The sequence below is a fragment of the Molothrus aeneus genome, chromosome Z (genome assembly GCF_037042795.1).
Source record: "Molothrus aeneus isolate 106 chromosome Z, BPBGC_Maene_1.0, whole genome shotgun sequence".
Taxonomy (NCBI): domain Eukaryota; kingdom Metazoa; phylum Chordata; class Aves; order Passeriformes; family Icteridae; genus Molothrus; species Molothrus aeneus.
The window spans coordinates 60,005,201-60,019,266 of NC_089680.1; the positions used below are offsets into that span (position 1 = coordinate 60,005,201).

The 14,066-nt window shown below is 36.0% G+C and overlaps 1 protein-coding gene across 2 annotated transcripts in view; it reads right to left on the reverse strand.

Annotated features, from left to right (window-relative positions):
* ARB2A (ARB2 cotranscriptional regulator A) overlaps positions 1-14,066 on the reverse strand; it is a 263,785-nt gene that overhangs the window by 126,502 nt on the left and 123,217 nt on the right. For both annotated transcript variants that reach the window (XM_066568884.1, XM_066568883.1), the window contains one exon: positions 6,728-6,946. In XM_066568884.1, coding sequence (XP_066424981.1) covers positions 6,728-6,946 — 219 coding nt within the window. The remainder of the gene's footprint in view (positions 1-6,727; positions 6,947-14,066) is intronic.

Genomic DNA, 14,066 nt, shown 5'->3' on the forward strand with positions numbered 1-14,066 from the left:
TGGTTAGTAAAATCCTTAACTTGTAAGGATTTTAAAATTAAATTAATTAATTGCTATAATACTTAATTTTTCAAATTTCAGCCACCTATGAATTGCAGGGTAGAACCAGCATTTCTTCCTGGGCAGCTTATTCTACATTGCTCCACGCCTCTGTCTCCTCCACTATTTCTAGTCTGCTTGGCAGCTGTCACTGCTGCAGGCAGCCAAACAGCCTACACAGGAACCACTAGATTTAACTTAGTCCCATAAGCTAGATTTTTTCCCCCCCCTTCATATTTTTTCTTCAATTTACACTTTGTTTTCTGTAGCAGATGAGGTGAAAAAATCCTTCAACTTACTGTGCATCCTGTACCCCAGTTCCCTGTCTGCTGACATTCAATTCCTAGACTCCAAAAATGTTTTTCTGATCTCCATGCACTGCAGTACAGCCCTCATATCCTCCTCTCTAAAATAAATAAATATATTTAATAAATTTAATAATTATTTCTAGATGGATTTGGTGGGGTAGTATGTCTCCAAAGAAAAGGGTTAATTTGCAATAACGCCCTTCAGCTTAAGATAGCTACAAATATGTATCTTAGAAACTAATTTTTATCACCTCCCACTATATTAAGTGTCTTATGACTGACCAAGAAAAACCCATGTGAAGAACATTCAAGTTTTGCAAAAAGGTGTATGTTGCCACTCAAGCTCCTGCTAAATTCCTTCTGCCAATTTTACCAAACACACTGAAACCTAGTAGCAAAACATGCAACTGTGTGCAGGAGGTTAGAGAATATTATCCTTGTTTTTGGATATCAGCTACAATCCTCGCGCTCTGTTAGATTAATGATAAAGGATACCGGCAAAGTGCAATTTGCCCTGGCTCAGAAGACCTAGAAGGTCTTTGTAGTCCTTTGCTGCAGTCAGTCTACAATCAAAACCAGGCAACATGAGCATTCAAGATGTTTTGAGTGATTTTATTCACTTTTTCCTGCAACAAGTATGTCTGCATTCTGCTGAGCCAGTTTTCTCCACCATTACCCCACAAAATAGCCACATTTATGAGCTGGAATGCCATCTGAGAAGAAGGAGGACTCTTCTGATTTGTAAGCAAGAATCTTTTTTCAGCACCATGGGAGCACCATACAGCTCATGGTGGGAGGAGAAATGCAAGCTGGTTCTTTCTTTTGTAAACTTACATGGCTTGCCTCGCATTTTAGGAGCTGGATCTAACAATGGACACATGTCATTACATGGCATCATGTAATGGATGTCTGGAAGACACCAAAGCTAGATATTCCTTTTCTTTGATTCAAACATACTTGTGAAACGCAGAACAAAGAGAGGGTATAGCAGAGAGAAGAGCCAGTGTGTTCTTGAAGAGATACAGGATTTCCCTTCACTGATTATCTGTGTCTCTGATTTCTCAATCACTCAAGGAAAAGAAGACAAATAAAACTTTCCAGGATTAGTAAATGCAAAATTTACTATAAGAACTCTTTATAATCTCAGGATTATTAAAAATACCTAAGTTACCTGCTCATGCTAAATGGCCTATGCATAAATTATTGAACACGAGTTTAAATTCTCCACAGTTTAGCTATTTAATGTAAGATGCCTGTTCATTGTAGTATGAATAGCATGAAACATGACATACATTTTCTTTCTGATTTACAGAAACTACTGTAAGAACTTAAAGCTTATCTGACTTTTTAGGAATGATGTGGTAGCCTAACTGCACGTGCTAAGTGTCATGGTATATATTTAGCTTCCAGCTGCTGGCCCAGAGTGGTGCAGGTCTCTAGTAGCATAGATTCTGCAAGACCAGATCTCTCCAGGTGTTACTGGAGCACTCAAAATGTCACTACACATTTATGTTCTGCACTTGACCTGCAGTGTCTTCTCAACTCTGAATGCCCAGTGTCCAGTACTACGTGGGGCAAGAACAACACCATGGTAGTTTCTAGGCAGTTCTCACAAGCTTTTTACTATCAGCATTTGATTTTGCAGCTGCTTAGAAGTGAGACTTCTCAAGAACATAAGGAAGTAACAGGCTTTAAAAGTGGGCAGAGTAAAACCATGTGGTATTTCAGACATGTACATATAAAGTAACGCTGGCTGTTGTAAAAGGGGAAAAAGAACAGGCATTGTTTGTTGTACAAGGGGAAACAAAACATCAGCATGAGACTCTAGGGGCTGAAGTCCTGACGCCCACATTTGCCACAGACATTCTCTGTGCTGAACATGTCCCTTACCTCTCAGGAGCTGTTTGCCTAGAGCTTGTCATTTTGTCTCCTCTGGTGGAATAAACAGCTTATTAGCTTTGTCTCAGCAGCAGGCTAATGTAGTCACACAGGCTTTGGACAAAAGCAGGCATGCACCTTGCCAAGTCAGAGGGTAGGTCATTGGCCCAGAGATGGCCACAGGGTGAAACCGGCAGCTGGTGGGACTGTGGCTATGTTGGGAAATGGCTCAATCCTCAAAGTGAAAGAAATCCATGGCTCTGAAAGGTCATCCCACACAAGCGGACACTCTGCTGTGACCTCCAGTCAGGCTGTGTTTCGTGTCGGCCACACCGAACAATGAGCAGAAATGGCACAACTGTGCTTGCACGCTTGCCAGGATTTCCTGTCTGCCAATAGTCACTGCTTACTCAACCGTGTATTAAAACAACTTTACCACTTTTTTCCTAAATACTGACACAAATTATCCATATTTATCGATTTTTAGTAAAACAGATTAACTGGTTGCACATGATCTTTTCCTACTTAATCTCTCACAGAAGATAGGGAAAATTAATTATGAAAAGTATGCTACATCCAAAATTAATTTCATTAATATGCTGTTAATAGAAATGGCACTGCTATAGATTGTACTATAGTAAAAATAATATTTGTAATAAGAATTATTCAAGCAGATAAACTCAGTGGGGAAAAAAAGGACAAAATCCCTATCATACAGGCTTTGGAAAGGCTTATCCTTTTGTCCACAAAACCTGACCCCTTTAGTTGGTCTGATAAAAGTAATTCTTCCTACTTCTTCCTTGGTTGCCTCTTTGATATCCTTCAACTGTTGGGGCAACAACATTATTGCAAATTACTATCAAATGATGCAATTTATACTTTTTTTTTGCATAATATTATAGAACCCACTAAGTATTCCTGTTTAAATGGTGAATGCAGTTTAGAAGGGGGAAAATACTAATTTACATTTTTAAGCATCTTCTAACATGGAAAAGACACCATCAGTGTGAAAATCTATAGGGAATATAGGGAATCTATAGGGAGATGGCTGAGAATGGAAGGAATGATCATGCTACATTTAAGGATGCATGATCTGTTTCCATAGAAAAAGGTAGAGAGCAACAAATTCTCATTTCATTTCAGTAACAAATGAAGGCTGGCTAGGGTAGGAAGTTTCTGGGGGGAAACTTTAAAAAAAATCATTAGCCCATATGTACAGAGCAGCCTCTGGTGGTCTAAGAAAAAATGGTAATGTTTATAACTAAGGATAGAAATATGTTTTTTAAAAGGATGTATGTACATATTTAGCTATTTTACTCAATCCTCCACTCAACACATTAAAAACCAGATGCTTTTAAAATGATCTGTCAATATGCTTGTTAAAATCTGAACAGTAAGAGTATTAAAATTCATATGCATTCATTAGCACATTATATAAAAGTAAAATGCTTGTGTTTAATCATTCCATAAAAGTATTATAGTCAATGCTGATTATCAAAAGTTTTTTTTCCTGGTTTGCATTGCTAAAATTGAAAAAAAATTTACAAGAATGTTACAGAATTGATGACATTTTCTGTCTTCACTCGTGAATTCAGTTGGCAGATGTTTTCAAGAACAAAAAAATCTGTCTTATTGCAAAACATATTAAGCAGGTTTTCCTGCCATAATGTTTGACATGATGTTTATTACCCAGACCAAATCAGTTCCTTTAACAAGCCATAATGTATGCCAGAAAGTACATTATTTCATAGTTAAGGAAACTTCCAGCATGAAACAGTAACTACTTTGATCTTTCAAGAGCACTATGCTTAATGCATTACACACTGCCATAGTCATTTTCATTTATACTCATTTTGTACAAAAATACAGAGCAGTTTGATATTTTGTATTTTGAGATTCAGCTTTTACACATTCTTGAATAACCCAGCTATTTTTTTTACTATGAAAATAAAGAAAATACTTAATAATAATAAACATAATTACCAAGGAAGAGTTCTAATTCTCTGGTTCTTGGAAAATCTAGCTGCATAAGTGGGAACATCGACCAGACAGTTTTAATTTGTTCAAATGGCATTTCCTCATTAGATCACAACAGATCTCAATGACCCTATGAGAACATAACTGAGAATATTTATTCCTGCTGCTTAACAGTCTGAAACAATTTCTTCAGCATATTTGACACAACCATGTTTTTCCTTCCATGTTAGATAAGTTAAAGCCTTCCTGTAAGGAAATTTTTCGTCTAGTCTATCCATGCTTTTTCCTACTTGGCAAAGTTGACATAAGGCCTGCTCAGGTTTTTCAAAACTCTTTGATGAGATCATTACAAATCTTAATATATACCATCCTTAAATATCTCTGCTGAGTGATGTTTTATTTCAAGAGCCTAGTGAGTCAAATGTATACTGTACTATACTATACTATACTATACTATACTATACTATACAGCAGGATTGTATCTGAATTGCCCTTTGAGATCACCCCGAACCACCACCAACACAGCAACCTGGAGGCAAGTCCCTGGGTGCAGGCAGAGAGCAATTCTGCAATATGGACTCAAGCATGGGAGGCAAGAAAATAGCAAATATGGCATTGCACCTCTTGCAATCATCTACAGACTTAGCAGTTCTGACCAACAGAGTAAATGGAACCCTATTGATAGTCCAGTTTTGTTTCATAAATTGATAAGCAAGGAAATTGCATTGGTTTGTCCCACAATACACTAAAGCAGGTATGCTTTTCTTTCTGTCTCAAAAAAACTGTACTAGAGTCTACTAATTAAAAAAAACCCAACAAAATAATAATTTCAGAAAACAACACCATACTCATCAGAAGACCCAATTTCAATTTATTAGTCTGAAGAAGGAGACTACCAACCACACTTACACTAAAACATATACTACTTTCCCTGATTTGAAGAAAATCAAATAAAAAAAACATCAACAGTCACATTTTAAGGCATGGAGCTGTGCAGAAAGGAAAATGGGATGGAACAAGAAATTGTATATTTTGGGGGTGTCAAACCTACTGAAACCAAATTTCACGTATCATGAGGCAAGAGTCATGAGAAGGTAGAATTGCTAAAAAGGTTTTGAAGAAAAGGTTCACTTTCAACAAGGGAACACTGAGCCTGTATGCTGACTAGACTTCTTTTCAGACAAAACAGCAGCACTGTCCACTGGATTCTCATGGACCTTAAGTTAAAACTGGTTGCCCCTCTTAAGAAGGAGGGTTTGGCTAGTGGGTAGAATAGTATCTTATAAAACAGATGCAAACAGAAAACACAGTGCCTTGTTGGTGACTTTGAGTAGATATATATGCATTTCTTTGCTTCCCATACTCAGGTATTTTTCAAAAGACAATAAATATTTATGGCATTAGTGACAATCTTGTATCCAAGTTACTAACCCTTTTAACTAGCCAGCACAGTTATATTTCTTCCACAAAAATTGTTATGCTAAAAATAGATTAGCAGGGGCATATTAAAATTTAAGATGATTCTAACATGTATCTTACTGTATTCTTCTCTGTTTCTCACGACAATGACATACTTTTTTTTTGATTTGTTTTACCTTCACTGTGGAGTTTCTGATATGTTTTACTGTTGAATGAAAATGCTGACTTTCATAATAAGGGTTTTGGAAATTATATGACTCAGTCTGGAGTGTATAATGCATAGAATGTACATGAAGCAGAATGTGCCAATGTGCGTGTAATATTGTTTGTGCCCCCTGCAGAATTAGAAATCCTTGGGTAGCACTGTTATAATGATCCCATGCTGGTAGCATTACAAAGTGCAAAGGTTCACTGAGTCAGAAAAGGGCAAGGGACAGAGTTTCTTTATCATACCATTCTCAAATTATTCTAGCTTAAATATTTATTAATATATTAGCAAGTTTTCTCCTTTATCTGCCTTCAAAAGTTTAGCTCAAACACAATGGATGGCTGCTCATATAAAAACAATACATTACAGGGTAAATTTGCTACCACACAAGATGAACACTGGTATTTTCCATAATACACTATTAATTTGCCAGGTGATAAAAACTATCAGGTTGTAACTACTGCTTCCCATGTAATGCTTACATGTTATGTATGCATTTATAATACAATAAATGCATACATGACATGTGAAGATAGTATGTTGCCTAAGCTTCACTACAAAGTCTTTTCTTATGAACACCTCTGTTTATAAAATGGTTTTTAAGAAGTCTTTCTTAAATAATTTCTTTCTTGCTAACATCAGTGAGTTCTTCTGGGGTTTATCTGAAGTTTCCCTTTGAAATTAGAAAGAAATTTTCTGTAATACTTCCAAAGGATCATGATCAATAAATGACCAAAAATACCAACAGAATAAAGAGCCAGGAACTCTGTATAAACTCTTGAATTCCATCTCAGTAATGTATTTGTTTTTAACAAAGCATGCTATTTATTAGCCAATACAGGCAGTAAACATACGTATGCATCAATAAAGAAGGGCAAAAAAACCAAAAAAAACTTACTCTAATATAGATCTGCATAGTTTCTTTTTCTTTTTGTGGATTTCGATACTTTTCATAGAAGTCACGCCGCTTCTTTGTTTCCTTCTGGATTTTATCTTTTCTTTCTCTCTTTTCTGCAGGTTCATCTGAGATATCAGCAGACAGCGGTATTTGGGCTTTTGTCTTCTCAATTTCAATATAATTCTCATTGGGATTCAGAACTATTACTCCATAGCCTTCCTGTTTTAGAAGAGAGTCACACACACATAGACACACAGACACACACAAACAAGAAGAAATGTGAAAAGGGAAATTTAATGCTTGAAAATGCTTTGCATTTACTTGAATGCTCTTTAGAACTTTTTTATTTATTTCAGCAACTTCACACAACATCATTTATAGAAAGGTTTTTAAGACTATTCTGTCATTAACAGGATATTGATGTGTGAATATGTATCAGTGCATGTACTTATGCTCATAGACATCCCTCAGCGTCAGAAAAGTTGCCTGTTTTACCTTTAAAATAATTGAATATATTGTTTTATTCATAAGCACTTTATATGACTTTTTCAGAAAACAATACAGGAACTAAAAGCAAAACGTTGCTTTAAGAACTCTACACAATAATGAATAAAAAGCTTTATGCCCAGCCAGTAAAAACATTTAAAATAAAAAGGATTGAGAGATTTTATATATAAAGATAGATACATTAAAGAAAGCATGTGAAAATTATTCACCACATTTTAAAATAGTAAAACCTTTTGTCTAGCTGACAATAAGCAACCATGCAGAGGCAAATAGCAGCAGTAACAATGAATCAATACCAAAACTGATTCAGTGGTGTTGCTTACAAGTCAACTCTTCATGGTGGGTCTGACTTTTTAGCGCATCTTTAAATCTGCTGTAAAAGTTCACTGGGATTATATTGTATATCAAACAAATGCAGAGCAAATTTGTGACCTGCAGGATGCTTTTGACTGTATAAGGTACATTTTTTTGTCTCAGGAAATAGGCTGATTGAAAAAAAAAATTATGAATGAGAAATAAATCTTGAATAAACCAGCCAATCAAATGTTATGATTTTTAAATGATGGCAAATCACAAAAAAATCGTAATATTTATTGAAGATATAATTGCAAAGGAAAGGGGAAAAAGAGAAGCACATGCATTTAACAGATACGTCCCTAAAGAGTTCCCAGTCAAAATCAAGCTATCCTTTAGAAGTAAATTTTAATAAAGACTTACTTTTCAGAAACATCTATATTAATTATCTAATGGAACAGCTTTATTACAGCTTCTCACTTGGTGCTTCATTTTGCAATCAGTCCTGGCATGAGGATCAAAAGAGGTCCCCCATACCTAGCTGCCCAGAGCAAACCAAGTCCACCCCAACAAAAGATACTTTATTTGGGCTTGCTTTATTCTATTCTGTAGAGCCATTCACAAATCTTGTAGTTCATTGTGGCCACTGTCAGGTAGACAGACTGTCACTCACTGATTTTCTACAGCTGGACACACTCGACTAGCTATCAAAATCACATCTGAAGGGAGTTCCTACCCCTTATCCTTGTGCCCTTCTCCAATGTCTGCTGTAGCTTCTCCTCCCACCAAAAAATAAGTTAAAGGGCACAGTTACACTCTGCTAAACAGGGTGAAATAGAGGCATTCAGGATACTACCTCTGGCATAAGCAATGTAGTAAAAAAGGGTCACAACAGGCCAAAGAGAAAACTGTCTCCTTGTTAGATGCAGCACCATAAGGGGTCTTCTGTCACATGATTGCCCTGCCCTGCCTGCCATGAATTCAACTAGGATAAATATACATAAACAGGCAAAAACATAAATAAACAATAGGGAAAGGGTGAAAGAAAACAGAAAGACAAATTTTAAAATCTATCCACACCATGCCTGGCCATATTAATGCACAATGCCATACTATAAGCACATGAATTTTACAGCTTGGAAAATTCCAAAGTCCAAATTCATCATGGAGAAGAATGTGGCTTACAAATCTTCCTAAACTGCACATCTCAGATGAAAGGATAGTTTTTGAGCCTGCTACTGCTGGAGTTTTTGCAGTACTTGGCAGGCTGGTAGTTTTGGGGCTCTTCATCTTCTTGACTTGCTTGTTCTGAGCAGAGACTTCTATGTATTGATTTGTTTTGTTTTCTACACAATCAAAATTCATGTGTTTACTACAGATCTGAAAGTTTGAAACTCTGTGCATTTCAACCTGATCACAAAACAGTCACAAAAATCATCAGAGAAGTGGAATTGGTCTAAGTTATTGATCATGCAACTTAAAATTACATTACTCATTTGTCCCCTTTTATGAGGACACAATGTCAATTTTTCATGTAGACATCAACAGGTGAATAAGATTCTATTTTTAAATTCACTATTTTATAAATCAATTAAAGGATTTTTATTAAATATATTTTAAGCACTTTAACATGACTCCCTTTATATTTTTTCACAAATTCTCCCAGATAGCAGGCCTTTCCTGACAGTAGAATTAAAATAATTAAGTAAAACTAAACTAAGATTAGTTCCCCCCTTCTATTATGGGAAAGCCTAAGTCTTTCTCTTTGGAAAGTAATATCTTTTTGGACTGTTTTGCTTATATGATATGGTGTATCTCCCTTTCCCTTGTACTTCTGCATCCTAAATTTCAAGAAGAAAACAATGGCACCAGAAAGAAGATTTGAGAGTAACATATAAAAATCAACATAGAAAACCAAAATTACTGGTGAAATACAGCCAATTACAACTTCTCTCACTCAGCCTTTATCTGAACATTTTCTACTGAAAATAAATACTCTGCTCTAAATAACATTAGTGTAAACAATACGGCTTTTAACTTCAATTAATTTAAAAAAAGTAGTTTTTGTGGGCGTAGCTATACCATTCAAGTTCAGTGCAATCAGGAAATGAAAAAAAAAGGGGAGCACTAATGCAGTGAATTTGAGAAGCGTGCCAGTCAATGCAAACCTCAGAACACAAGACCACTAATATCTTAAAAAAGGCCTTTAGCAAAATTTAATAACAGACAAGATATAGTCTTTGGCATAAGTGTTAACACAGCCAAAAATCACAATCATTAAAAAGCATTGTTTAAAATGAAAGTCCTGTTCAGAAACACCTTTGCATGCAGGACTGCATTCATCTTTTTTTCACCATATACATTCCTGCAAGCTAGAAAGTATTAAATGTGCTATTACTATGTATTACTTCGCTATTTGTTAAATCAGTGTCACTAAAAATACCAATTTCAGCCATGATGAAATTTACATCATTATTAAAACATAGTGACCTATGCCTTAAGTAGCAGTCATCTAGGAGGGTTTCTAAATCTTGCCACACCCAGTGGTATTAAGTGGTATGCAAACATTAGGCAAAGTAGTAGTTTTCAACATAACAGTAGTTTTCAATGTAATAGTTTTCTCCTCTGTGACCAGTGTGCACAGAAAGAGAAACCACTCTATAAAAAGTTTTTTCATGATAAAAAGCTAAGCTTTAAGGACACTACCCCCTTATCTCCATCAATCTTCAGCCATCAGCGTACCAGTGATAAGACCTTATAATTATGGCAGACACTGACAAATAGAACTCCCAGCCTCTAATCTACAAAATTACAGTTTCTCTCTCAGACTAAAGCACCCGATTAACATTTCTTCCCCTCACGTGGTAGGTCTTCAAGGTAAGTAAAATTTAATCTACACTAACTCCTACCATTCTTCAGGTTGCTCCTTCTGGAGGTTGAGGATTGTGATGATGAAAGGAAAAGCAGGCTTACTAAGTCAAGAGTTGGAAAGAATCATGAACCTCAGTTACAATACATATATTACCAAGAGAGAACAAGGTAGAAGGGCCTTTTCCATTGTAATACATGAGCCAGAAATGGGGCAGTATGTTCTCTCTCTTACTGGAAGTTCAAGGGGGTAAGCTTAAAAAAAAGAACCTCAAAGTATTTGAGGTAAATTTCAAACAGTTTGAAATCTCCCCTGCCTAGCACATGAGAAACGAGCTGAAACCATTCAGGTCTGCATATTAATCCATCAGGGTAGGACACAATATGTGACAAAAGAGGTCAGAACCAGAGAGGTATCTTTTGACCTATGTAACTATCTTTTTGGACTGTGAGCAAGGATTTAAAAGAGATCATTTTCCTATGTTTGATCAACCTGAATTTTCAAGTTCAGGTTTCTACTTGGACGGTTGGTAGCAAGACCAGAATTAATTCCTTGGGGAAATGCAACTCAAAGCACTCTGTTCTTAAACCTGCCTGTGGTTAAAACAGACACAGCAATGTCCATTCATCTTTCTGAAAGACGTATGCTCTGTTCATTTCCCATCTTTACTGTGAGAAGTCACTATCTATGTCGCTATTGCAACATTGTAGGTGCAACAGCAGGATGAGGTCATGACAACCAATCAGAAGTCACTAGTGAAGCGTTAAAGTAAACATAGCTGTTGGAGATGCAGCTCAGCTTGAAAAATGCCCCCTCCATTATTTGAGCAATTTTCTCAAGACGTGACCTGTGACTGAAACGCCTGAAATGTCAGTTGATTCTGCTTTCTGTTTCCACCCAATGTACATTTTGGCAACGGCACCCTGCTAACACTGTGATATTTCCATCCCAGATATACCTCAGCTGCCTGAATTCCAGCACTGTGTCCAAGTGCATAAAAATGCCATGCCTCTGCCAAATACACTTTGTCCCGCTAAGTTCCAAACTTAAAACAGCTCATCAGGTTAGGCAGGAAAAGAAAATGTACCACAAAAAGATTTTAGAGGACCACCTGTTGTCTATTATTTTTACATAGCACTTACTCATAAATCATAACACAGGGTAATTAATCAAGCTGTCAAAGAGAAGGTCAAAGGTTATGTGGGCGAGTCAGAAGGTCATGCATGGGCTGATAGAGGTCAGGGTCACACTGCATTCCTCATTATCAAGTTGGGATGAGAGACGGCTCAAGCAAACAAAAGTGAAAGCAGATGGAGAACTGAGTAGATAAAAAAGAGGAGAAAATTTCAGAAACAAAAAGAAGTGGAAGAATGTGAGTTACCTTCAAACAAGGAGGAGAATAGAGCAGAAATACACTGAGATGTTTTCAAAAGACAGCACATAATACAAAGAAACTACAGTTTGATTATTTATATACATTTACTACAACTTTCCATCCACTTTTTTTTGCAGATACTAAGCAATGCCACAAAAAGTGCATGGTAGTTTTGATTACATTGCACATCTGAAGTCAATATTTTCAGGGTAAATTAGACAAAATGAACTTTTTACTGTGATTAATGCAGATGGATATGTAAAATTGCTTCTAAATGCTTAAGTTTATTCCTTTTTACAGCTACAACCAACAGATGTTCAATAAAGAAGTTATAACCTGCTTGAATGATGTTTAAAGAACTGTACATTCATATACACAAATCTTTAATACACAAAGCATAATAAAAGTCTTTCTAGATGAAACAGCAGTTATAAAATATTCTGTCATTACACTGACCTGAATTAGATGCAGAATACTGTACAAAATTAGCTGTCAGCCTTTCCTCAAAATCTTTGTTAATCTCATTTTGAATGTTTGCAGCTTTATCAACACATGCATCAATGTCAGCTCCTTGGTTACTGAACCGCTGTACTTGGAAGAAGATATAATTAAAATGTTTTGGCACAGAAAAGGTGAAATTGTATCTTTTCCTGGTCCCTGAGGAGTCTGTAAAACATGTAGGATATATTGACAAACATACACCCTTGTCTAGAGCCCTGACATCCCAGGTCACCCAGCTGCTATTTTATTTCAAAACATTCACTTTACACTTACCCAAACTGCCACCTGCTGTGTAACTAACTTTTAATGGATATTGGTGCTATAGAAACAATAAACTCTCCATTTCCTTGCTCTTACTGCCTTCTATTTGAACACTGCATTACATCCAAAGGTATTTGCCTGCAGAACTGTATTTATCTTTTTTCACGATCTTTATGCTGGAAATTATTAAACATGCCATGACTATGTCTTACTTTACTATTTGTTATTTTGGTGCTAGTGCAGCTATACTAAACATATCAATGTTCAAGGCGACAAAAACCTATCAGAAAAGCTGTTCCTGTATTTTGAGTTTACTGCTGAAAAGTTTTGAAAAGAATTAATGTTTTACATCTCTATAATTAGCAACCCAAATATGTCTATGTGTTAGATCTGCAACCCTGTTTATGCTGTTTGTTTGCAAGGTCAAACTGAATAAAAACATCCATGTATTAAAAGGATTTTTACATCCTCAGTTGTTTACTGTATTCTTTATAGGGAACTTCCATGCCTTCACAAGCACTAGTTTCACTAGGATTTGGAGCAGGAAATTATTTCTAGTGGGAAGTGAGATACAAGAAACAATGCTATAGCATTAATTTAATCTGCGAATTAACAGAAAGAGCAATGCTCGTGTTCAACTGCTTCAAAACATTGTTTATTAAACATGAGACCCATCCCTTTCTCCCTGATGTGAGATTTGGGCTATTTGTAGAAATCACTGGAGACTGAATGGTAGTCAATCCACCCCAGCCATGCAGGCAGGATACTGGGCTGCGAATAATCTGTCCACAACTGCCCAGGCTGTAAAACCAGATTCTGCTTTTCTTCACTAAGTACAAACATTTTTGGGGTCCATACAATCTGTGAAAGAATGAACTCACGAGTTTGCCCTCAAGATATTCTACAGGAACCCCATCTGTAAGTAAAGTCTGTACTCCAGAAGTTCATCCTCTCCCCCACTGCCTTAAAAAGCTATTTTAAACTCTTTTCCAACAAAAATTTCAAATGCTTCAGAGAGATACAAGAAAGAAGAACTAAGATTTTAATGAAAATGTTATTTACATATAAATAGAACTTTTTGAAAGCAATAAATCAGAAATAAAATAAATAAAATAATTTTAATAAAGCCTACATGAATAAAAAGTAATTATTAGTTCTAATAAATCTATCAATAAGGAAACCAAGGAGAATATCAGTTACCCCCTGAAAGTTATGCTCAAATAAGTACAGATGCAAAGCTGGACTGTAGGATCTTTTAAATGTTTCTACGGTATTTCCAAATATCCTATTAGCTGACAGCAAAAGTTCTCAACTGCAAATTCATTTCTCAATACGCTTTGCCTCCTCCCTGAAAATGCCACAGTATGTCTTGATTATTCTCATTAGCACTTCATGATGAATATACCCCCAAATAGTTGAGTGTGCATTTTCTATGAAACACAATATGGAAAAATACCCATTCATTCCACAATAAACCTTACTTCCTTTGCTTTTGTAATACTGTAAAATCTTCACAAACACCTTCTCTTTCT